The sequence below is a fragment of the Pogona vitticeps genome, chromosome 4, assembly GCF_051106095.1.
Source record: "Pogona vitticeps strain Pit_001003342236 chromosome 4, PviZW2.1, whole genome shotgun sequence".
Classification (NCBI taxonomy): Eukaryota; Metazoa; Chordata; class Lepidosauria; order Squamata; family Agamidae; genus Pogona; species Pogona vitticeps.
In genome coordinates this window covers 240,774,294-240,798,709 of record NC_135786.1, presented here as the reverse complement: position 1 = coordinate 240,798,709, position 24,416 = coordinate 240,774,294, and the positions used below count along the sequence as shown (strand labels likewise).

Genomic DNA, 24,416 nt, shown 5'->3' with positions numbered 1-24,416 from the left:
AGGGGCCACAGACTCTGCTGGAGAAGGGAAGACGCAGGGGCTCTAAAAGGTAAAAGTAAACTTTATTGTCCTGGAACCAGAAAATAGATCTCTTTGGTTGTACGAAGGTTGCTAGTTAAAGTCTTCCTCTCCCTTGGAGTTTCTTCAGGAAGGACAGACACACCCCAGCCCAGCACCTAAGAGAAGTCCTAAGTCAGTTGCTGAAACCCTGCCTGATCCCTCCCCAAATTGCTCATTTAAAAAAAAAATGCTAAAATTAGGTTAGAATCAAAAAAGCTCTAAGAGTTGATGTAGCAGCAGCTCTGTGCAGCTCGACTAAAAGGCAGTCAGGGCCCGTCCCTCTTCACTAAAAACCAAGCCTTCCAGTCCTGTTAAAACGACCCTTGAATGGTAGATCTGGTGTGAACACATGGCTCTCCCCACCACACACGCACACGCACACACGCACACCGCTCAGAGCTGGCCGAGGAGGAAACAGGTCGCAGTTCTGGGCCCTGCGTCCTTCCGGAAGGGAATAGGCAACCTGGAAGACAGTCTGCTGGCACCGAGCCTCGGCCGCACCCCTTGTGGGCACGTGATGGGCCCCCCTCCTGTCTCCCAGGCCTTGTGCCCTCACCGTGTGCCCCAGCACCCCTCCTCTTGCCCTTCTCCCTCCACCCCAACCCCCTATTCCCCATTTTGACTGTACTGTATCTTCTACCGACCTCACCCCATCCTAATACAGCTAATCTGGCCCTACTCTCTGTCCCGCTCTGTGCTACATGTGCCCCCCTGCTTCGCTCCCCCCCCGGGCATCTCCGGCACACCCCCTTGTTGAACGCTGCTCTTTCTAGTCCATCAAGCGATATGTCAGCCTCTGCCAGGCCACGGCACCTGTGAACACGCCGGCCGCGCACCAGGGAGGCGGGCCACGCCGCCTCAGGCACAGCAAGGGCATGCCCCTCCGCCCCCGCCATGCCCTGAAGTGGTGAAAGGGAGAGAAAGAACAGCAGTGGGACACCGGGGGGTGGTGGGGGGGGCGGCAGGGGGTTGGGCCGCCTGCTGGCCTACCACTTGGCAAATCTCAGTTGGGGCCGAGGACCCATTTCCACTCCCCCGAACGTCCACAAGCAACGGTCAACCTAAAACAGCTGGACAACTCACTCCTTCACACTCCCATACAGTATTTACACACGCACACGCAGGTGCACCCCTACACAGCACTCGGCCGCCGGCTGCTCCTGCCTGCCCCACTCTGCTCAGAACCTGACACACGCACGCACACACCCCTGGTGCCATGAGGAGAAGAGAAGATCCGTGGCCTTGGCCTCTCGCGCCCCCCCCCCCCCCGGGAGCCTTTTCTGTCCAGCGTGCCTGCCGGGGCCAAACGGGCTACGCCTTGGCGCGCTGCCTGCAAGAGCTGCTTGCTGCCCACCCCCGAGCCTCCGCGCTGTTCTCAGCAGCCCTCCGGGACCGGTTCATCGTTATGTGGGCACCGCCGTTTCCAAGCCGTGCTGTGCGTGCCGGAGCTTGCGCTGGCTGCCAAAGAGCCCCATTTCATCCTGGGGGGACGCCGTGGGGGTGGGGGGGCCAAGGGCCAGTGGAGACCCCTCCTGCCCTTCTCCGGGGGTCTCTTGCTTCTGGCTCCCGGCCGCCACTGCTGGTGGTGGAGAAAACGGGGGTCAGAGAGAAAAAGCGCACCCCCACCCCCACCTCCTAGCAGAGGATGGCAGGCCTCTCTCCTGCTCTCCCCATCAGCTCCTTTGGCACACTTCTGAGGCAGGAGCCGAAGGAGGGAGGCCTGGCCCAGCTTCTCCCCTGGAGCCCTGGCACACGTGGGGCATGACGTGGGGTGGGGAGCCAGCCCACAGAATGGCACGGGGGTGGGTGGGGGCGGGCTTTTGGGTCTAGCTGTCAGACTCTGGACATGGGGAGTGTACAGCTGGGCTCCTGAGCCATCAGAGGGCCCTGCCTTGAAGACATAATAAGCCCCCCTCCCCGAGGGAAGAGAGCTGGCCGCCAAGCACCGGCAGGAGGCACCCTCCCCACCCCACCCCCACAAACCAGAGAAGCGGGGGGGGAGCAGATCTTCTGAGGAGCAGCAAGTGGCCAACCTGAAGCCACCCCTGAGCCCTGCGGCTTGAGGTGCCAACCTGGGCAAAGCTACCAGGCCACTGCTGTGCCAACCCCAGAAAGGGGAGCGCCTTCTCCCACGGCTGAGCAGCTTCCCGGCCAAGTGCGGCAAGCTCCCTCTCCTGCAATCGTCGGCACCCATCCTGCCCCCCCGCCCCCGGCCACGGCAACAGTGGAGGAGAAGAGCCTCCGTGTCACACGAAGGGATGCTTGCTCTCTCGGGGAGCTGCAGAGACGAGGCTCTTTGCAAGAGAGCCGGCTGCCGGTGACAACACTCGCCACTCAGCCAGGCTTCCCTCCTCCTTCATGGCCCACCAGCAAAAAAGAAAAAAAAAAGAGACTTGTTCCAAGAGGGAAGAGAGCGCGCAGGTGACCCCGGCACCCCTGCTCACCTGAGCCGCCACCGCAGGCATCACTGGGGAGTCTGCCTCGACTGCCGCCACCATCAGGAGTCTGGAAGAGCGAAGGGGGGGGGCAGGCAGGGAGGCCGGATGAGTCCCTTGCGGTCCCTGGGCCCTCCCTCTCCCCACCCACCCCCTTCGGCTGCCACAGAGCGCCACCTCTCACGGTCACCCAGCACAGCTTCACACTTTCGTGGGGTGGGGGTGGGAAGAAGCCACGAGGAACTCGAGGGGGGTGTGAGGGCAGAGAAGAGGGATCGAGAAGAGCAGCAAGGGTACCCGGGCGGCTTCCTCAAGAAAGAAGAGCGGAACGAAGGAAAAGTCGTGGGGAGGGGCTCTGCTGCTTCGGTCTGGCCCCCAAAGGTCCATTCTCTCCCCCCCCACCTGCCAGCTCTTCACCAATGCGCCCTCTTGTGCCACCAAAGGAGGCACCAACCCAATGCCGGGCAGGGCCAGGCTCGCTGGCCTCAGGGGTGGCCCGGATGCTGCCCTGAGGAGGTGGGACCCTCCTGCAGAAAGCTCCTTCTCAGGGGCAAGAATAGGAACGCGAGCGAGCAAGAGAGATCCGTTCCACTCTCATGTCCTGCCTCTCCGTTCTGGAGCTGGGATGTTCCTACCTGCCCTGGACAAGGGGCAGCTGAGAGCAAACGAGCGCACATGCGCACACAGGCATACCCGGAGGCAGGCACTGAGAAATACTTGGCTGGCAGTGAGTAGTCAGGAAAGAGGCCGCTGGAGGCAAGGAACGTGGGAAGGCCGGCCCCACAGCAGGAAACCTCAGCAAAGGAGGCCACAGCAAAGCTGGCCAGCCCTTCTCCTTCGTGCCAAAGGGTGGGTGCAGCAGCTCTGACACACCCCCCCGCGCCCATCTCAAAATAAGAGGGTCACGGGCCGGGAGAGTTCAGCAAAGGGCAGCCAGAAGGACCAGGTGATTGATGGGTGACGAGCATGTATTACGCCTCCTTCAGTCTCGAGAGGCGATGGTAACGGGCTCTGCATGGAGGACTTGGAACAGCGTCTAGTGTGGCTGAAAAGGGACCATCCCTTCCACACTGAAGACAAATACAGCCTGTCCCCTGTCCAGCTCCCTGGTTTTGCTGCTTTCGGGACTGCCTCTTTGCCTCAGCCTGCTGGACAAGGGTCTCTTTGAATTGGGAGAGGCTGTGATGCAAAGCCTGCCTCCAGGCTGAACGCTCAGATGTCAGGGTTTCCCATCTGTGGAGGTCCATTCCTAAGGCCTTCAGATCCCGCTTGCAGATCTCCTTGTATCGCAGCTGTGGTCTCCCTCTGGAGCGATTTCCCTGCACTCATTCTCCATCCAGGAGATGTTTTGGAATCTGACCGTCAGCCATTCTCACGACATGCCCGAGCCAACGTAGACATCAACAAGCAGAGATGGGGGTATTCGTATATGAATATCCCCGCACAGGTGGTGATAACGAGGATCCAACCACCCAGAGTAGACCTTTGGTCTAGATGGGTGGGATAGAAATCTAATAAATAAATAGAGGTAAAGGTTCCCCTTGACAATTTTTGTCCAGTCGTGTTCGACTCTAGGGGGCGGTGCTCATCCCTGTTTCCAAGCCATAGAGCCAGCGTTTGTCCGAAGACCATCTCCCGTGGTCACATGGCCAGTGCAACTTAGACACGGAACGCTGTTACCTTCCCACCGAAGTGGTCCCTATTTATCTACTTGCATTTGCATGCTTTCGAACCGCTAGGTTGGCGGGAGCTAGGACTCCATCGCGTGGATTCGATCTTACGACTGCTGGTCTTCTGACCCTGCAGCACAGGCTTCTGCGGTTTAGCCCGCAGCGCCACCATAAATAATTAATGGGGTCAGACGGTCCACTCACTGATCCACCGTTGCTGTGGATGCCGTGAGTCTTCCAACGGCTTTGCAGATCGCGATCAGCGAGCCGCTTCTGACAGGAGGACAGACCTTGCTGCAAGGTTGAAGAGTGGCGAGTGGATCACGATCTGCAGAGCCGTTGGAAGAATCACATCTCTAGTGACGAGGCTACTAAGTGAGGAAATGTGACCAACTTTTGGGGGCGGGTGTGTTGTGTCTTCGCTTAGTGTAAGGGAAAGAGGCTTCACGCTGGGCACTCAGAGACCCCGGGGATCGTGTCCCCTCCTGGGGCTGACAGCAAAGCATCACCTGCTGCCCATAAAAGGAGGCTGGCCAAAACAAAGAACCACCCACGCACCTAAGAGTGGTGCCTGCGTCGCCTCCGGGATTTCCTGAGTGCCCCCCCCAGCCAGCTGGCAGAAGTCATGGGCAGGAGAAGGCTCTTGCCCACCTCGTGGCCTGACCCCAAACGTCTTGGAAAAGGTTTTGGGTTGGCGAAGGGACAGGGCCGGTCCAGCTGCAGGGCCCTTCTCTGGGCGGACGTCTAGGCGTGGCCGGACAGGTAGCCCCGGAGGCCTGAGAAGCTTCCAAAGAGACCAGCTGCTCCTCCGAAACCTTCCCAGGTGTGTGTGGGGGGGAGGGCGGGGCAGAAGGCAAGGCGCAGGTTCAATCCCTGCACCCTCCTGACAGAACGGGTGGAAGACCCCACTCTTGCTTGGACAGCAGCACCCAAGGAACAGGAGGGGCCCTTAACACCCAGGACAGAGCCCCCCTGGTCGACCTTTGCCCTCCACCACCACCCCGGCCACCGTCCAGCGTTGGCTGTCTGGCGTTGGTGCCCCGTCCCCTTTTCATAGGACTGCTGGCAGGAGCAACTGGGGTTTGCCTGCAGGCATCTAGCGTTCCCCAAACGCAACCGGAGCCACCCCATGCACGGCTCCTTCCTTCCCCCCTCCCCCTCTGGCTCTATATCCACAGCCCAGCGTGGGGGGGGGGCGGCTTCCCAAGGCAAGGCATGCAGGAGGTACCTGGATATCATAAACAGGTTTGGAAGAAGGAATGGCCGCAAATTCCCTGTAGAGAAACTTCTTTTCGGGCACGGACTGGCAGGGGCAACAGAGAGAGGAGTTGCAGATGCCAAGGAGGCCAGAGGCAGAGGCAGAGACACAGAAAGGAAGAAAATGAACAGGAGCCCAAGACCTGGCCATGGGACGCAGGGTGGGGGGAGCAGAGGTGGGGGCTGGAAGAGGGACCCACTTGCCCCCCCCACTTGCCCACGCGTCTCTTGCACCTCTTTTGACTGACACGGAATGGAAGTGGGCTCTTCACCCCCCCCCCCTTCCGGAGGTGTATCTACTGCAGAGCAAGAAGGAAACCGCCCTCCAGGACCAGACTGAGAAAGGAACGGGCAGGGCAGGGGCCTCCTCTTTAGGCACCCAGTGGCCTCAGCTGCCTCGGGGCAGGCGAGGACTTCTGCAGAGCCCCACCAACCAGTCTCTCGGGAGGCTACAGGACGCCAGACCCCCGGGGCAGCTGTCCTCTCGGCCTGCCCGCCCGCCCACCCCTCCGGCCCCTCTCTTCACCGCAGCTTCTCCTGCTCTGAGCAAAGGAGAGTGGCGCAGCGCGGCGGGTGGGCTCGTGTCCACAGGGACCCTGGGCGGATAGAAAGGGGGCTGTGGAGAGTGCCAGGGTGGCAGGAGGAGAAAGGGCCCGAAGGACACAGAGCCATGCTGTTGGGGGAAGCACGGTGGGCCAGGGAACGGCCACCTCCGGGTGTAAAACTAAAAAAAAGATGAAAAGCCAAGCAGGAGCGTGGCATGCGTGGGGGGGGGAGGGCAAGAGGGACAGCAGGAAGGAAAAGCACAAGCCCACGGGGCAATAGAGGTGGGGGAACAGCTCCCTCTTCCCCAGGCCCATTTCCTGAACAGGCGGTCCAGCCTCACAAGCACGCTCCCCCCCCCCATGTTGAGCCTACTCTTACCAGCCTGCTAGGCGAAGCGGTGATGCGGGAGCTGCTGTAGTCTGAAAAAGAAAGGATGGGGGGTGGGAGAAGGGAGGGAGACTCAGCAGAAGCCTCTTGCAGGAATGCAGAGTCCCCCCCCCTTTCCAGGAAGCCACGCACACACCCACACCCACACACCCTGCTGGCAAGAGAGGCCACATTTCAGGGGAGAGCCAAGGGGGGGCAGGGGATGCCCACCGTCCAGGGGCGTTGGCGACGGAGTGGGGGCCGGTGAGGGGGACTCGGAGAGCTGCTCCAGGGTGCCACGCCTCTTCCCTTCTTTGGACCTGGCAATCACCATCTGGGCCCGGAGGGCATCCTGCTCCAGGGACTTCATCCTGCCCAGCAGCGGAAAGCAGAAAAGGAAAAAAAGCTCATGGAGCCCAACATCCAAAGGGTGACCATCTCTGGCCAGGATGGGGGTGCGCGCGCGCACGCATACAATCCCTTCCCGTGGGGGCCAGACTTTCAAAACTGGCCTGGACTGATGCACTCAGAAGCAGACACAACCTCCCCGCCCCCCCCCCCACCGAATTAGGGCAGCCAAGAGAAGGGGACCATCCGGGGAGGGGGGGGAAGTGCAGTGCGGTCTACCTACCTTTTACCTATTGCCAGGGGAGTGGACAGGGCGCCGTCCCTGAAAGCTACTACACAACCCTCCCTCCCTGCTTTTTCCCTTCATCCCATGCACAATGACTGGGGGCGGGGGTGGAGTGGAGGCAGGCACCAATATGTGAGGGGGGGGGAAAGCATCAAATTGGAAGCCAGCATCTGGCCCTTCTCCAGAACGCTAACCGGCACTTGTCCCAGGCAGAGGTGCCCTCCTTAGGGTGGCCGGGGGGGGGGGGGGGCGGAGCAGGGCAGGCTTCATCCACAACCCTCCGAGCACAGGGACAAGTAGAGAAGACGATGTGCCAGCAATGGCGGTTTTGATGCCAGTCAGCCCCTTCAGGGACAGGACAGGTCCGCCTGCGGTGGGGACGACCCTCTCCCTGCTGCTGTAGCCGAGGACGCGGCAGGCAGGGAGCACACGTGGTGGTGGTGGTGGTGGTGGTGGGCCCTTGCCCTCTTCCTGTCCCCCGGCCGGAGAAATCAGCTCAAGGGCCAGGTGGAGGGGCTGACCCCTCAGAGCCGTGGTCGCCTCCCCCTCCCCCGGGGGACTCCCCACGGAGGGGGCGAGTGTGTGTGTGTGTGTGTGTGTGTGTGTGTGTGTGTGGTTGTGTGTGTGTGTGTGTGAGAGAGAGAGAGAGAGAGAGAGCAGCAGCCGCAGTCGGGTTCTTTAACACAGAGAGAGCTGGGCTTTAGCTGGGCCTCTCCAGTTAGGGTCCTTTGGGTCCTGGGCTTCAGTTCTGAGGGTCCCTCTTCCACCTCAACCAGATTCTGTGACTTTGAAAGGGATTAAATCCCCCCACACAGACACACCCGTTTCTACTCTTCTACCTGTGGGCAAAGGAACTGTGTGTCCGGTGGCACAACAGCACCATATGGCCTTTCCTGGGGTGGGTGGTGGGTGAGTGAGTGCTCATAGCTCTTCCGAAAGAACTTCAAGCCTGCCTTTGGAGTGGGAACTGCCTGTGTCGCCTCACGGACGACGTGGAAGAAGCAGCAGACGGAGAAGTTGTGAGTAAAACTTGGGGAGATTCTTTCGGACCTCTGAAAGGCTTTCTATGCTGTTGATTTCTGGATGGAGTCAGCCTCATGAATGTGCCAGACAAAATCCTGTCACTTATCATAGCGAATTGCACTAGAGTAAACCCACTGAAACAATGGGGATTTAGTCAATTTTCTCCACAAGTGTCACTGATTCACATGGGCCTGCTCTAGCTGTAACTTACTTTTTAGTGTAGAGTGACAAGAGTAGGCCCATTTGGATCAATGGAATGACCAGAGGAGTTGGCCCACCAGGGACAGCAAGTCCGGAGGTGGGGAGTGGCAACCCTCAAGACCGCCCCCCCAACCTGGGGTTCTCGGGAACTAGCCACAGACCTCCCGCCCTGCCCAACCCCATCATCTCTGCCCCTTCCTGACCCCCCCCAGAAGGCTGCCCGCCTCCCCCTCTTACCGGGCTGCTCGCCACATGGCCCGCTTCTCCGCCTCCAGAGCCCGCCGCTCGGCCGGGGAAAGCTCCTTCTCCTGGGCACTGAGGAGCTCCGGGCTCTGCATGCGCAGGCGCTCCTGGTGTCGCCGCTCAGCCTTGGCCGTCCTCACCGGTGCCCCTGACTCTCCCGCTCGGGGGTACGCAGGACTCAGGCTGGCAGGAGGAGGGAGGACATTCATTCAGAGGGAGGGACAGAGGACGGGGACAGGCGTCACAGCACCCTGGCCCCAGGAGAGGGTCCCGCTCCGTCCAGCTCTTACCTGGCCGCAGAAGTGGGGCGCTGCTCTGACCGCACACCCTCCTCGAGGCAATTCTCCTGCAAGCCGTTGTATTCATCGGCCTCTGGGAACCTGGCAGGTCACAGAGAGGGCGCAGGTGAGGCCCAAAGGTCCTTTTTTTTGGGGGGGGGGGACCATGAAATCATGTCCCAAGGATCAGAGTAGGGGTGTCTTCCGGGCCTCCCTCCGAGGGTCCCAACCAACTCTTGTGTCACGTGGGGAAGAGGTGTGGGCTCCTTCTTCCCAATGGCTGAGGAAGCTGAGGCAGGATGAGCCGCCCAAGGGTCTCCTGGGGCCAGAAGGGGCTAGGCAGGACACCAGACACCCTGTATGGGTCCACCCCCACCCCATAAGAAGTCCCTCCAAAGCCTGCAGCAGACCTTCCCCTTCGACCTTCAGAAGCAGCTGACATCAGAAGAATCCACGCACACCCCTTCTAAGCAAGGGCCAGAGCAGGCCCTGGTCTGCAAGCCCCACACCAACCTGCCAGGGGAGGGGCAGGAGGGGTGCTGGCATGACCCCACAGGGCTTTCGGTCACAGCGGGCTGCCGGGGGGGGGGCGGCGGCAGGGGTCCCTTCGCCTGGTCCAGTCTGGCCAAGGGAGGGGGGGTCTGAGGAGCTCACCAGGTGGATGGAGACAACAGACTGCCACCTTCTGCCCTCCTGACTTTGTACTCCACTCCCTCAATGAAGACTCTGGAAGGGATGCTGGTGCCCAGGGGGGCCTTCTGCACGTCAGACCCCCCCTCTTCTCTCTCAGTCTCCTCCTCCTCCTCCTCCTCTTCCTCCAGCAGCTGGACTCGCTTCTGCTGCAGTTTGCGGGCTGCCGGGCACAGAAGAACATGGCGAAACTGGAAGGGGCCACTTCTGCACACACAAAAAAACCCCCCACCCACACCCACCCTGGATTCCGCCCCCGGCCTTCCCCCTCAAGAAAACTCTGCCCTGCCCATCCTAAGGAGGCGCCCGCACGGCTGGGCAGAAGGGAGAGCAGGGTGGCGTGCGATCTAAAAGGGATCAAGGGAAGGAGCCAGAAGGGAGAGCCTCCTTCAAGGAGGGGTGAGGGCCCACGACCCAGCGGCTGCTTCCCCCAATCAGGCCCTGAAGAAAAACGTGCCGGGCCTTGACGGGAAGAGCCGTTCAAGCGGCGGCTGGGCTGCCTGCTTTGGAAGGTGGGGGGGGGGGCCCTCTTCCTTCCCAGGTTTCCCAACCACGGCCGGGCAGCCGCCCGCCAGGGAGGCTTCATCGGAGAGAGTTCCCACTCCGCTGAGGTGACCTCTCAGCACGTGAGACTTTCCGGTTCCACCGTTCTTTGGTTCTCTGGTCTCCACAGGTGGCCTCCTTCACCACAGCACAGTCCTTTGCAACGACACGCGAGACCACCGAGGGCAGCCCTCTCTCCTTCCCCGGGGAAAACATGGTGCGCCCAGGGGCCGACCAGATGCATCCTCCTCTTGGGCCCCACAGGAAACGGGGCTCCGCTGCGGGTGCGCTCAGCCTTTGACCATGCAATCATCCTAACCAGTGTGAGCCTCTCCTTCCCCCATCCAGTTCTCTCCTCCTCCTTTCAGCTTGGCCAACCTGCCAGCTAGCCATCCTGCAATCAACGGATTCATTGCAGATCACAAGCTGAATACGAGCCTACAGTGCGATCTTACAAACCAGATGGGCAGGGTACAAATCAAATATCAAATCAATCAATAAATGTGGCTGCAAAAATGGCAAATACTATTTTCAGATACATTAAGAGAAGTATTCATGCGAAAGGCGGGACTGGATGAATCCCAGACATGGAATTAAGATTGCCGGAAGAAATATCAACAACCTCAGATATGCAGACAATACCACTCTGATGGCAGAAAGTGAGGAGGCATTAAAGAAATGTCAGGAGAAATCTTTCGTATAGTGCGAAAGATTTGCATCTGGATAAACAATAGCTTCCCGTCTGCTTGGATGGTTTGCGAAAAGCCAGCATTTGGGATGTGATTGTTCCTGTCAGTCCTGGGCGTGAACTTCCCTCTCCACCTGCTGCCTCCATTCCCACCCCCATCATGTCATCTATGGAAAAGGGTCTGTCCATTCAGACAACACACACACACACACATTCCCTCGCTATACCCTGGATAAAACTCGGCTCTCGCTCGTAAACCAGCAAGGCTTTCAGGTATCAGAGGACTCTGTGGTTTTTGGGGACCACTGCGGGGGCCTCTCTTTCTGAAGGCGGTGGCTGGTTGTACCCCCCACCCCGGCAGGGCAGGCACAAGGTTGGTGGGGGCCTAGTGAGAAGAGAGCTGAGACGCCACCTGCTTGGGGAGAGAAAAATGCAAGCCCGAAAGAGAGAGAGAGAGAGAGAGAAGCTCCTCAAACGGCCTCCACCCAGTCAAGGATTCCATTTGGAAAAGAGGACGAAGAAGAAGGGCGCCTGCTGGGCTCTGGGTGGAAAAGCCCATGGCAAGGGGCACCTCGGTGGTCCCTGGGACTGGGGCTGGGGGTGGGAGAGGAAGTGCACAGGGGGAGAGGGAGAGAGAAGGGGCACCGCCCCATGGGCCTCCTCCATCATCTCCTCCTCCTCCTCCCCTCCCTCCCTCCCGCCCAAGGGAAGCCGCCGCCCGCTGGGGCCAGAACTGCAGCATCACAGCCCACCTCCCCGAGGAGGTGCAGGGGCCTCCTGCCCGCATACCTTCCTCCTCCTTCATTTTCTTCAGATCATCTTCCCCCACCAAGGAGACCCGCTTGGGGGGCTTCTCGGCCGGCGCCGGCTGCTTCAATTCCACCTCAAAGTACTTCTGCCGCTCACGGAAGGACCTCTGCTCCGGGCTGTGGAGACCTCTCGGGGAGGGCACCTGTGGCAGATGGGACAAGGCCGGCTCCGTGAGCGTGTCCCCCCCCCCCCCGCTGCACCAGCCCACTGCCTTTGGAGACAGGCCCCTTTGTCCATGGCCCCCCCCATCCCAAATTTACCTCAAAGGGGGCTGGAGGCATCTCTGCACTTTTCTGGCTCTGCAGCTCCTGGGGGGGGAGGGGAGGGGAGGGGGAGGCAAGCACGATGACTGCTGAAACGGCTGTCCTCCCACCCCTTAGCCAGCCCCCCCCGGCACCCAAAAACTCCCTCCCGCCTCACTCACCTCGGGCTCAAGGAGCAGGTGCGGAACAGGGACCGCTGCAAAAGCCTTGTAGGCTTGCTTGGCGTTCACGAGGATTTCGTCGGGCGATGGAGGCCTGGGAGACGGAGGCTGCAGGGGGGCGGGAAGAAGTCAGCCCCCTGTCAGCCCACAAGGGCACAAGCCATCAGGGGTGGGGTGGTGGGCCTGCCCGAAGGCTGCCCGGGTGCCACGGAAGCACCGTGCCCTTGGAGGCGAGCGAGGGCCACCTCCCTGGAGAGCCCTCTGCCCAGAGGCCGTGATCACCCTTCCCTCCTTACCTCCCACCCACCGGCCACAGAGGGTCCACTGGGACTTACCGTGCCGTCGGCACTGGAACGCATCTCGGGCTGTTGGAACGGATTGGGGCTGTTCCGGCCTTCCGAGGAAGGTGCCTGGGGAGGGACTGGACGGGGGCGGGAAACGGGCTGGATGGTCCCTGGCTTGGTCTGTATGTGCAAAAAGATGGCTGGTGGGCAGGCAGGCAGGCGGACGGCCGTGCATACACGTGTGCGGGTGTGCATGAGCCAAAGAGCAAGAACAACCTCCCCCCCCCCTAAATTTTCCCTGGAGGAAGACTTGATGGATGGGAACAGAGGCCACAAGAGTGAACGTCAGCCCAGCCACTCCGAGGGGGGGGGGGGAGCCAAAGGGCCTACTTACGGACTTGCTCTCCTGCTGAGTAGGAGTGAAGCGGACGGAAGCCTGCAAGCAGGAGACGGGAGTCACCATGCAAGCCTCAGAAGGCTTTGGGGCCCCCCCCAGCTCCTCTCCTGAGCCCTCTCCCCACAGCCATGGGTCCCAGACGGCAAAGCCACGAGCTCCGCTGGCCCCCTTTGAGCCCTCTGATCCCCTCGACTCCAGCAGCACTACACCCTGATCACCTCCTCCACCCCCCCCATGGCTGGGGGTGACGGTGGAGTCCAACAGCGCCGAACCGTTCCCCCCACCCCAACCACGGGCAGACAGGACGCCTGGCAGAAGCACTTGGAAAGACCTCACCAGGAACAGCAGCAGCAGCAAGGGGGCTGGGGAGCGCAACATCAGCCTTGCAAGGTGCGGAGAAAGTGCCCCCCCAAGAGCACAGGCCTCACAGCTTGCCTCCCCCCCCCCGGCCTTCCCCAGCAAGGCAAAGAAGCCTGGGGGTGGGGTGGGGGGAGACAGCAAGAGCAGGGCCAGCACACCATGGCGGCACTTACAAAGCGGGTCTCTCTGCCCACCAGATGAACAGGCCGGGGGGGCCCAAGGGACTGGAGAAGAAGAGCAGAGCCGAAAAGGGGGGGGGAGAGAGAGAGGGGGAAAGAACCAAAGAGAACCAGAGAGGCTGACTGACCATCAGGCAAGAAAGACACGGACCAAGCCCCCTCCCCACCAGCCTCCCCCCTGCCGCCCAAGTCCCCCTACCTGTTGGCTGCCTGGAGAACTTCGCTGGGCTGCCAGCTCCCCCTGCCCATCTGCCAGGGCCTGGAAGACAGAAGGGAGGCCAATGAGGAAGAGCCTCACCCCACCCCAGCCAGGGCAGAAGAGGGCAGCTCTGCCCGCCCGCAGCCCCTCTGCCCGCCTGGAGGTGGGCACGCCACCAGAAGCCCAGCCCTCTGCTCCCCAGGGTATGCCCACAACCCCTACTCTGGCAGCCTCCTGCAAGCCTTGTCTGTCAGGATCCTTCCGTGCAAGAGATCCCCTGGACCTAAAATCGGAGGATGACACACGCACGCAGGAACGCACAGACAGCAACTCCACGGCAAACGTACTGGGTGTGCCTCCACGCTCCCGTCTCCCTGTCCATGCACGGAAAGCCCGACACACCATCTCTGTGGATGCCGACATGCAATGAAAGCCGTGCGGAGCGGGCGGTGCTCTCAGCCCAGCCGCCGGTCTCCAGTGGCCAAGACCACGCGGTCGCCCTTGGAAGGAGGGGAAGACCCCTTGGCTCGGCCTGGTCTCTCCCCCTTGGGGCTGGGGGGGAGTGGTCGGGCCCCGGGCACTGAGCATGCGCCCTGGGCATTGGGGGGGGGGGGAAGGCAGCTCTTGCATGGCACCGCTTTTCTTCCCACGGCTTCCAGCTTAAATCCAGTTACGACCAATGCTGTTCTGTAAACAGTTCTGAGCTGAGGAGCCACACAAAGGTGCTTTAAATGGAAAGTTAATGAAACTGTGGAAATGCACAACTTGGATTAAGGTGAAACCCTTAGAAAAAGGGACAGAGATAACAAGGCCACAGATCAGAGGGTTAGACAGCAGGCAGGCAGGCAGGCAGGCAGGCAGGCAGGCAGGCAGGGTGGCACAGTAGCACTCTCTGCTTAGGCGGGTGGGCGGGCGAGGGAGTTCCTGCCAGCTGCAGCCGCAGCCCCTTGAGAGTGGAGGGGCTGTTCTGGATGGCTCTGCCTTCTCTCTGGGGTGTCCCATTTGGAGCACAGCCCTCTGCGCCTGGTGCTCAGCTGAGACCCAACCCAGCAAAACAGTGGGGAGGGAGGGGGGCTAGGGGGAGCCGTGTGCGAGAGAGAGAGAGAGAGAGAGAGAGAGAGAGAGAGAGAGAGTTCCCCCTCCCCCCACTCAAGAGAGTCTAGCCCAAGGCTCCATTAGGGGAGGGAGCCCGGCCCCCCTGCCCGCCTATCCAGCAGCACACAGCAAAGACAGGCGCACACACGGCCGGCCGGCCGGCCATCGGGAGCTGCTTGCCTTGGCATAGAGACTGGTCTTCAGAACTCCCCCTTTGCCATAGCCGACGGGAGGACCCCCCAGGCCTGCCCCTCCCTGCCGATTGGCCACCACAAAAGGGTTGGCATTGAAAGGGATGATGGGCTGGGAGTCCACCAAGCTCGGCTCCTCCTTCGCTGGCTGGAGAAAGGCTGCCCTCCCCGCCATGGCGCTCGCCTGGCCTGTGTCCGAAGCGTGGGCCTGGCCGATGGGGGTCTGCAGCGGCCCCCTTGAGCCCGCGTCCACTTCGCAAGAGGGAGGCTGAGGAGGAGGAGAGACACAGGGTGGGGTGGCGGGTGAGAAGATGGCTCGCCAGAGGGGAAGGGCACCTGACCCTCTAGCCTGCCGCCACCCCCCCACGCACCCCCCCCAAACATGTGGGCCCTGAAGCCTTGCCAGCAGGAGGGCCTCCCGCCCTGTGTGAGGGAGGGAAGGAGGGAGCCAGATTCGTCAGGGCCCGGTGGCAGGGCTCGGATCCCTCCCCGCCTCCCACAGAGCAGCAGGACAGAGGGTGACGGGCCCGGCCACAACCCGACCCTGCTGACTATGCTTGGAATGGGAAACTGGGGGGGGGAGGCCTTTGTTGGGGTCCAGGGGGGCTGTGGAATGGGTTCCCCAAACTACAGACTGCCAGTCGAGTGAAGACACAGGTCTCTCTGAACTGAACGGAGGGAGATGCACACACACATACAGAAAGCAAGACCACTCGGTTTCTGGGATCACCCTCTGTCTATCCAAGCAGAGGGGTCCCTCCTGCTCCCCACAAACACCACAATCAACTGGGAAAGCCTGGCCCCAGACCCTTGGGGGGGCCCAGGCAGGCAGCTCTACAACTGCAGGGGAATCCCCCCCCCAACTACAGAAGAGCCATTTGTTCACAATGGAGGGAAAGCCACCTCGTTCTGCTCCTGCTCCCCCCTCGCGCACGCCACCAAAAGGGGGTCTGCAGATCCAGACAGTTCCACTCTTTGATGGCTGCGGCGCACCCATGCGCAGGAACACACATACACAAAGCCAGGGACTCCCTCCAATCTCTAGCAGCCTCTGGGAAAAGGGCTCCCCAGAGAACAGACCCCTGGCAGGGACAGCAGGACGGAGCGCTCCAGCCCACCCCCACCAGCCTTCCAGCCTAAGAGAACAGCGTCTCCCCTGACCCCCCCCCCCCGGCCCTACCTGTGCCAAGGCAGGAAGCCTGGAGCTCTCCTAGCCCCCAGTCAGGAGAAGAACAAGAGAGAGAAAGAGAGAGGGCTGGGCTCCCTCCAGCCCGGGACAAAAGGAAGCTCCCGCCCCACCCGGCTGCGTGCCGGCACAGCCCCACCCCACCCACTGAGCCCAAAATAGGCCTGCTCCAGGCCGGTGGCATGACGGGGACGGCTCAGGAATGCTCAGCGGCCAGCAGAGGCCAGCTCAGGTTTCCAGAAGGGCTTGGCCTGGGCGTGGGGAGGCCTGCCACTGCCTTCCCTGCCCCTGTGGACCACCCTCCTTTCCCCCCCCCAGAATCCCCCCCCCTTGCCCCCTTAGGTGCTCCTCAGGCCATCCCCCAGGAAGGCCATTCCTCGGTCCCCAACCGAGAAGCCACGAGTGGCTCCCAGTCTGGAGGCTCCTGTACAGGGCCCGGCAGGCGCCCCAAGTCGCTTTGAGCTGCAGGGCGGGGGGGGAGGAGGGGACGTGACCCACAGGCAGGGCAACGTCCTTCCCATCCCGCCTCCCACTGGGTCTCAAAAGTGCCCCCTCCCGGCTCCAAAGGACACCCCACCACCTGCACAGCCACAACAGGCAGGTGGGGGGGGGCAAAGGGTGCTGAGCTGGCTCCCCGATGCTCCTCCACCAAAGGGGCCTCTCCTCCCAAAGCACCGCCCGGGCCGAGCAGAAGCAGCCACCGCCGCTGGGAGGGGCCGCTGGAGGGTTGGGGGCCTTCCTTCCCCTGGCGCCCCCTCCCTGCCCAAACCCCTGGATCCGCTCAACACTTACGCCGCTGGCGCTCTCCCTGTCCCTGGTGGGTCTGTGGAGGCCGCTGTGGGGCAAGGCGGCCAGGGTGCGGTAATCCAGCTGCAGGGGCTCCAGGCTGGGGTCCTAAACAGAGGCGGCAGAAGAAGAGGGATGAGCGCAGCCCCCCCCCCCAGGCAGGGGCAGGCCTCGAGCAGCCCCTTCCACCTCTGCCATCGGGGGGGGGGCTGCTCCTCCGCTCAGGGGTCAGGGCTCACCTCTCCCTCTTCAGGGAGGCGCGGCGTGGCTCCCGATTCGCGCTCCCTGCGCATCCGCTCCTTCTTCCCAGGGGCAGGCCGTGCAAGCAAAGAGAGGGGGGGGGGCAGGAAGAGACATCAGCAGCTGAATCGGCCACATCAAGGGGAGGAGGAGGCCAACCCAAGCAAGAGGCGTAAGAGGAGGTGGCTCAGGAGGGAGGAGGCTGGGGGAGGACCAAGCGGGTCCCGGAGAGAAGGGGCGTGGCTGGGCTGGACCGTTGCCCAGGATGGCGGGGTGTGCCAGAGAGCCCTGCCATTCTTCTCTCCACCTCATTCATTGTCTGAAGAGGGGCCCCTCCTCCCTCCCAGAGGCAGTGGCCACAGCGCCTGGAGCAATCTGGATGTGGTGGAATGTGTGTGTGCGCACGCACGCATGGACACACACAGACACGGGGGGGGGAGGGCAGGTGAGCAGCCAATGGGCCCCAGCCAAGGCCAAGGCGGTGCAGGGGCTGGAGCAGAAGGGACCCAAGCAGGGAGCAGCACAAGGTCCTGGAAGTCAGGAGAAGGGGGAGCCAGCATGAAGGTGCCCCCCCGCTCCCCCCACTTCCCCCCCATCTTCCAGCCCCTCCTGGCCCTTGGCCACTCTCCAAAGCCAGGCAAGCAAAAGGTGCTGCAGTGGAAGGAGAGCCAAGCCGGGCAAGCAGTCGGCGCTGGGGCGGGTGGGGGTGGGGGGCTCGGAGCCCCCGCCCACCCACCCTGGCAGGCAGGCAGGCAGGCAGGCAGGCAGGCGGCACCGCCCAAGAGGGAGGCTCTCACCACTTTCTCCATCTCTTCCCTCTCCCACTGGGTCGTCTCCCTCACCATCTCCATCTCCTGGTTGGGGGGGACGGACACAAAGGAGACGTTCAGAGCCCCCTCTCCTTCCTTTCTGGTATGGGGAGGGCGGGGAGAGGGGGCAGGGCCCTCGGGAGCCGTAGGTGGGGAGACGGGGCTGGCGGTGGGGCCAGGAGGGCCTCCCCACTCCCTCACCTTCTGAAGGATCTCCAGCTCCTCTGGGCTGAGGTCCCGGTCGATGGAAGAGACGCTCTCCAAGCTGTTCTTACGCCCCAAACCGGCTGCAAAGGGGTTGGCAATGATCCCTGGAGACATCTTGGGGTTGGAGGCCAGGGGGGTGGGTGGGGGTGGTGGAGAGAGAGACACACACAAGCCATGCTTCTGTCCTTGTCCAGCAGTACAAAAACCCAAAGGGAGGGAGGGAGGGAGGGAGGGAGGGGAGGGTACATAGACAATGGCCACCCTCCCTGCCCATCAGAGCAGACCCAAACAGGGGTTTCAGCCCCTGGCACCCACCTCCATGGCGGCCACAGCCTTGGGGTCAAACCCCTCACAGACCAGCACCAGCAGCGCATCACCCACACTACGCAGGATCTGGACCGCCTCCGTGTGAGTCATGCCCAGCAGGCTCTGGTGGTTCACTTCCAAGATGCGCATGCCCACTTTCAGCCGGCCGTCCCGGGCAGCGGCCCCCGTGGAGCTGACCTAAAAGGGGGCACGGAAGGGGAGACCTGCAGCAGTGCCTAAGGGTTGCTCCCTATGTGCATGCGCACGCACACACACACACACCTTGCCTAAAGTTTGGGTGAGGGATTTTTTTTTACAGACGTTCCTACGTTTCTGCCCTTCTTTGCTTTGCTGCGCCCATTCTTCCTTTCAAAATGTCTCTTTTGGGAGAGGCAACTGCCCCCCACCGCTCAGCTGCTGCCTGGCCAACTTGGCATGCCTTAATAAATCCCCCCCCCCTCCGCCCCGGTTGATCACCCAGGAGCCTCCTGCGAGGGTGCGGGCTGAGGGTGAGGAGCCCTTCGGCAAACAGACAGGAAAGCTCTGCCTTCTCTCAGGAAAGGCTGCGTCCAAAGTGCAGCTAGGACACAGGGGTCGCAAGACCAGATAGGCAGGGTATAAATAAAATAAAAAAATAATAATAAATAAGGGAGGGAGCTCAGGCTGAAGGGCAATGACAATCGCTCCGATCGGAGAGCAGGGAACAACAAGATGCCGTCTCCCTCTTGGGCAGGGCAGCTAAAGGGGGGGGGGATTACATGCGGCCAGAAGCCCGTTCCCTCCTGCACAACCCGGAAAACCTAGGAGCCCCATGGCTGAAGGAAGGGGGAGGGTGCTTGGCCCTGGGGGAAGAGGACCCCCCTCCCCCCTCCTTGGGTTTGGCGCTGCCTGCACTGCTTGCGAGGGGCAGGCCAGGCAGGGGACCTGTGCCACAGGGTACCTTAGAGATGAAGATGCCCTCGTCCGTCGGGTCGAAGGGGTTCCCCGCATGGCCCTTGGCGCCCCCTCGGATGCTGATGCCCAACTTCTCCCCTGGCTTCTTTTCAATAGTGATCTCCTGCGGGCCGGAAGGAAACCAGGCAGGTTGAGACCGCCAGGCCAGAAGGGCTAAGAAGGGCAGGCTCATCGTGGCCCTTCACGCTCTGGCCCCTGAAACCAAAAGCAAAGCCAAAACGGGTGCAGCGGAGGCAGCTCAGCAGCCCTGGGCTCTTGGGAGGAGGCCACGGCCGGGACCCAGCACGGCTCGCCCCCTCCATCATCCTAAGGTGCTCTGGGCACAGGCACTCCCTCCGGGCCGGGAGACGAGCTGCCTGGGGGAGGGGGCCCAAGGCAAAGCTCCCCAGCGAGCCCCTCTTGACCGAAAGGTTGCAGGAGGCAAGCAAAGCAGCGGGACGGAGGGCAGAAGGGCGCCCAAGCTGCCTGGGGCTGGGGCCAAGTTTGAGTCAGGCAAGAGAGGGGTGCCCTTGGGGGACCAGCTGAGAGAAGAAGGGGCCGGACGCGCCGGAGGAGCAAGGCCGTGGGAAGCCCAGGGACTCCGAAGAAGGGGAGCAGGCCTCTCGTCTCATCCCACCCCCAGCCCCCGCACTGGACACGGGGGGGGGCGGCTGCGGAGGAGGAGAAGGAATGACAGTCTGCCAGGGCTGGAGGCAGCAGCTGCTGGGAGGAGAGGGAGGGGGAGAGGGAGGGGGAGGGGAGGGGAGAGGGGGGGCCTCTTGTGCTCCTGCAAGGCTGGCGCAGGAGGCACAAGGAGCCGGCCAGCCAGCCAGCCACTGTGGAAGAAACCCCTGGGCTCAAGAGGAGGGGACTCTGCAGGATCCAGCCAGCCCCCGGGCACTCTGTTGACATTCACAGCCGCAGCTGGATCTCTGGAAAAAAAGGATCCGGGAGGGGGAACAGGGCTAGGAGCCCCCGCCCCCACCCCAAACCCCCTCCTCCCAGAGACTGGGGGAGGCCCGACAGAAGGTGGGTGGGGGGGCCCCTCTGCCCCAGTGGTCAGCCGCCTCCCCAGCCACAGGTAGGTCGGTGTCCCTCCCCTCCCCTGCCGGCCTACCTCCATGCCAGGTGGGGGAGGGTCTCGCCTGACCATCATCCGCAGCTCCTGTGTGTTCGACAGCAGGGCACTGACAGCCTCCTGGTGTGTGGCGTGGCGCAGGTCAATGCCGTTCACCTCCAGGATCCTGTCCCCTACGCGCAGCCCACTCCGAGAGGCCAAGCCCCGTGGAATGACCTGCAACGACACCCCCACTCACACAGGGCTCTCCTCGCCCGCCCCCCCTGCTCCCCCTCTTCTGGGGGCCCAGAGCTCCCCCCCCCCCCTCGGGACCGGTCCGGGATGCTCCACGCCCTGCCTGCCCCTGCTCCACCCAAACTGCGTCACGCGCACCGACACGAAGGGGCCTGGAGGGCAGGACGCAGGCCCCCCCCCACAGACACACACACACACTCAGGAGCTACCACCTTGGAAATGAAGACCCCTGGCTCCTGGATGCCAAAGGGGTGGCTGGAGTGGTCGCTGCCTCCCACGATGCTGAGCCCAAGAGGGCCTCCGGCTTTGACCAGGCAGACCTCCTGTGGCGAGGAAGAGCAAGGAATGATACGGCAGCGTCCAGAGGAGGAAGGGGCAGCCTCCTCGAGGAGCCGCTGGGGAGGCAGAGAAGAGGATGGGACCCTTCCAGACGCAGAGGGGGCAGAGCTGGGAGCAAAGGGGCCCTGACACCAGCCAGGGAGGATGGTGCCCAATGACCGGCCGGGCCTCTCAGGCCGAGCCCAGTCCCAAAGAGGGGCAACACAGGGCAATGGACCAGGGCAGAGACCCCTTTTTTGGAGGGGGGGGAGAAGACTTTGGGACAGGCTGGGGGCAGGGGACAGAGGACCCCAAGAGGGTGCCCCTCCTCCCGCCAGCGGCTCCCACAAGACCCTAGCGGGCCAGCCACTCACCACCCCCCCTTCCAACGCCACGCGGCACCTACCTCCACCGGGAACTGGCTCTCCAGAGCCTGAGGTGGGTGGCTCCTGGGGGTCAGCAGGGGCGTCTCCTCAGGCGGGCTCTCCCCCAGGCTGGGCAGCGGTGGCGGAGGGGAGGGCACCCGCTGCCCTCTCAGCCCTGCAGGCGGGTCTCCTTCGCTGGGCAGGGGAGTGTTCTCCCTCTCTACCAGCAACGTGATGGTGGGGGAGGCGGTGGTAAGCAGGGCAACAGCCTGATCATGCCTGGCTTCTGTCATGTCTACCCCATTGATCTAAAATGGCCCCAAAGTGGCGTCACCAAGGCGGAGGAGGAGGAGCACATGTCAGCACAGAAACACCCCCGACCCACCGACGGACCAACGGACCCCACCCCAGCCAAGGAGGAGAGGAGAATGGGGGGGGGGGGGAACAGCGTGGCTTGGCCCTCTCAGGGAGTTGAAATGGGATGCAAGCGGGGAGGACGGGATGCAAGGGGGTGCCATTGCCCACCCCCTGAAAGCCACTACAAGCAGAGAAGACAGAGGAGGATAAGGGAGCAGACAGCAGAGCCTCCTTCTCCAGGAGGAAGAGCAGAAGGGCTCACAGAGGACTAGCTGCTTTGTGGGGCCTCCGTCACACACACACACACACACACACACACCAAAGAAACCAAGCTCTCGCCTCTCTCTTCCTCTGCTGAAGGCGGCAGCAAATTCCAGGGTGGGAGTTTATATTCCCGCGCCCCCCCCCCCCACAGACCCCTGGTGAGAAAGAGAGGGAGAAAGGCTGAGGGAGAGGGAGAAAGGCCGCAAGAGATAGGCAGACAGAAGCCAGCACTGACGAGGCTGTCTCTGGGCTTACCGCCCTTCAAGGCCCACACGCTCACCGAGGCTGGTGGGCGAAAGAACTCCCCTGGCGCCACGGACAGAGACACGTCCTTCCCGTCCCCATCCCCCCCCCGGCCACTGGACTGTCCACCAGCAGGAGCGCAAAGGCAAGAAAGGAAGGAAAGGGGGGAGAGCAAAGTCCCTGCCCCCCCCCCGCTGCTCGAATACCCTCCCGCCCCACAGAGGAAGGGAGCGTGCTCACACTGGGGCCACGGAGCACCTACCCTCGCGCCTTGGGGCTTTGGGGGGGTCCCTTTGGCTCCAGCAGGCAGCCGCCGCCGGGGAGGACCATGGTGAAACCCCCCCCGCCCCGCCCCACAACTCACCAAGATCACCCGGTCCCCCACACGAAGGGTCCCGTCACGATGGGCGGCACCCCCCTCGGCAATCCGCGAGATGAAGATCCCCTGAGGAGGGGAGGCAAGTCAGGCCCTCTCCCGCACACGCGCGTCAAGCCCTGCTCTGGGCCCAGGCTGGCCTCCTGTCCCCTCCCCGAGCCCCCCCCCTCGTTCTGGCCCCCACGGGGGACCCCGCCCAGCCCAAAGCCAGAAATAGGTTCTCCCAGGACAGGGATCGGGTGACCCTGGAGGCCTGCCCAGCCTGCCCGCCCACTGGAACTGCAGCAGGCCAGCCCTTCCAAAGGGGGGGGGGAGGCGGGCGTCCCCTCCCAACTGCCCCCCCCAGCTGCCCTCCTCACCGTGTCCCCTGGCCGGTAGGGGGTTGAGCCCTTGCCCCCCGCGATGCTGAAGCCCAGCCCGCGCTCGTTGCGCATGAGGCAGGCGGAGAGCCTCTCGGCCGGTGCGCCCAGGCCCCCCCTCCGGCCTCTCGGGGAGCTGCAGGCCCCCCCGCCGCTCCCGGGGGCTGTAGTCGTCCTCTGGCCGCAGCGGCGTCACCGTGATGGCATTCTCCGGCTCCACCATCCGTTCCCGCAGCACCGTCATGGAGACGCTGCTGCCCGAGCCGCGCAGGGCCTCCACTGCCACGTGGTGCTCGGCCGAGTTGAGGGACACCCCCGTTCACCTGCGCGGGAAGAGAGGGTGCAAAAAGCCTACTCCACCCTGGCCAGGAGGCAACCCTGCCCCCCCCACCTGCATGAGCAACTTGCACCCCCCACCCACCCCCCATTCTCCCCGGAGGAAGGCAGAAAGAGGAAAATCCAGATGAGCTGCCCACCCGAACCCCCACCCCCCAGCCGGCCGCGAGCCATGGCAGCCCCAACATGGCAGGGCAAGGCCAGGAAAGAAGAAGCGCTTGGGGGGGGGGGGAGCTGGTCTCTTCTGCTGCTCTTAACCCTGACCAGCAAGGAAGGGGAGCCATGGCGATCGGTGTGTGTGTGGGGTTCTTGGAAGACCCTCTGCCCTGCCTGCCGAAGCCCCTTCTCCACCCCACCAACCCCCACCCCCCCCCCAGCAGCTACCTGGTGGGACCCCACAGACCCCCCCTGGTGGGGATGAGACGGGGAGGGGCACAGAGCCACTAGAGGAGCCCACAAAGATCTTTTGTGACAGCTGCTATTGCTGCTAATGATGATGGTGGTGGTGGTGGTGGTGGTGATGATGAGGCAGACTCACCTCCAGGAGCTTGTCCCCCACTCGCACCCCCCGCACGCGCCGCAGGGCCCTCCTCGGAGACGCGGGAGATGAAGATGCCCTGGAGGGAGCGGGAAGAGCCAGGCGCTCAGAACCCCCCCCCCGCCTGTCCTCCGGAGCCCCTCTGCCCCACACCACCCAGTGGGTGACCCAGCCTCCCCTCAGCCGGGGCAGCCCCAGGACAGCCAGGACCCCTGCTGTCTCCCCCCTCCCCCCCATGGGAGCCAGGATCTCCCCCACCCACCCACCCACCCCCAGAGAGTCCAAGGGGAGAAAGCCCAGGCCAGCGTTACCTCATCGTCCCCCTTGTAGGGCGTGGAGCCCTTGCCTCCCGCGATGCTAATGCCCAGGCCCCCCGTCTGCCGCAGGATGGTCAGGGTCAGCTGGAAAGAGAGGGGGGGAAGGAAGGCGGGCCGTTGAGGGGGAGAGGCCAAAAGGCCACGGGGGGGGAGGCGCCAGGCCGTCGGCAGAGCCCCCCCAGCCCAACGGGGTCTCAAGGTTTGGGGTCCCAACTCCTGTGCCCCCCCGCCCCTGCTCCCCCTGCACCCTCCACAGGGAAAACTCTTCTTTCTTCCACATCCTGCCCCTCACGAGGCTGGCCAGCGCTCACCTACCCCTGCACGGCTGGCCAAAGGGGAGGACAAGGAACCGTCTCCTGCCACCGACCCGCCCGAGAGCCCTGCCCACACTCAGCGGCTGCCCTCACTCAGTGGACCCCTCCCTCCCTCCCTCCCTCCCTCCCGTCATCCCTCACCCCTGACCGCTGGCTGAGGCTGGCGGGAGGGGTACGGCAGCCCCTTCACACACACACCCCCCCAGGCCAGGGGAGTCCCTGCGGCGGCTGGAGAGATCAGAACAAGCAGATGACCCTAGCCCTGTAGGCAAGAGGG

General features: G+C 63.1%; 1 protein-coding gene across 1 annotated transcript in view; it reads right to left on the bottom strand.

Annotated features, from left to right (window-relative positions):
• Positions 1-43: 43 nt before the first annotated feature.
• The window catches only part of SCRIB (scribble planar cell polarity protein), a 53,487-nt gene continuing 29,114 nt past the window's right edge, over positions 44-24,416 (bottom strand). The window contains 31 exon segments of the mRNA XM_078392106.1: positions 44-1,639; positions 2,505-2,565; positions 5,394-5,468; positions 6,347-6,387; positions 6,566-6,705; positions 8,430-8,618; positions 8,726-8,815; positions 9,368-9,566; positions 11,424-11,586; positions 11,705-11,752; positions 11,869-11,976; positions 12,204-12,332; positions 12,547-12,588; positions 13,083-13,133; positions 13,288-13,347; positions 14,563-14,841; positions 16,552-16,653; positions 16,785-16,844; positions 17,583-17,639; positions 17,796-17,915; positions 18,117-18,305; positions 19,048-19,164; positions 20,158-20,334; positions 20,565-20,675; positions 21,077-21,343; positions 22,264-22,344; positions 22,635-22,745; positions 22,747-22,957; positions 23,501-23,538; positions 23,540-23,587; positions 23,820-23,909. Coding sequence (XP_078248232.1) covers positions 1,464-1,639; positions 2,505-2,565; positions 5,394-5,468; positions 6,347-6,387; positions 6,566-6,705; positions 8,430-8,618; positions 8,726-8,815; positions 9,368-9,566; positions 11,424-11,586; positions 11,705-11,752; positions 11,869-11,976; positions 12,204-12,332; positions 12,547-12,588; positions 13,083-13,133; positions 13,288-13,347; positions 14,563-14,841; positions 16,552-16,653; positions 16,785-16,844; positions 17,583-17,639; positions 17,796-17,915; positions 18,117-18,305; positions 19,048-19,164; positions 20,158-20,334; positions 20,565-20,675; positions 21,077-21,343; positions 22,264-22,344; positions 22,635-22,745; positions 22,747-22,957; positions 23,501-23,538; positions 23,540-23,587; positions 23,820-23,909 — 3,630 coding nt within the window. The 3' untranslated portion in view covers positions 44-1,463.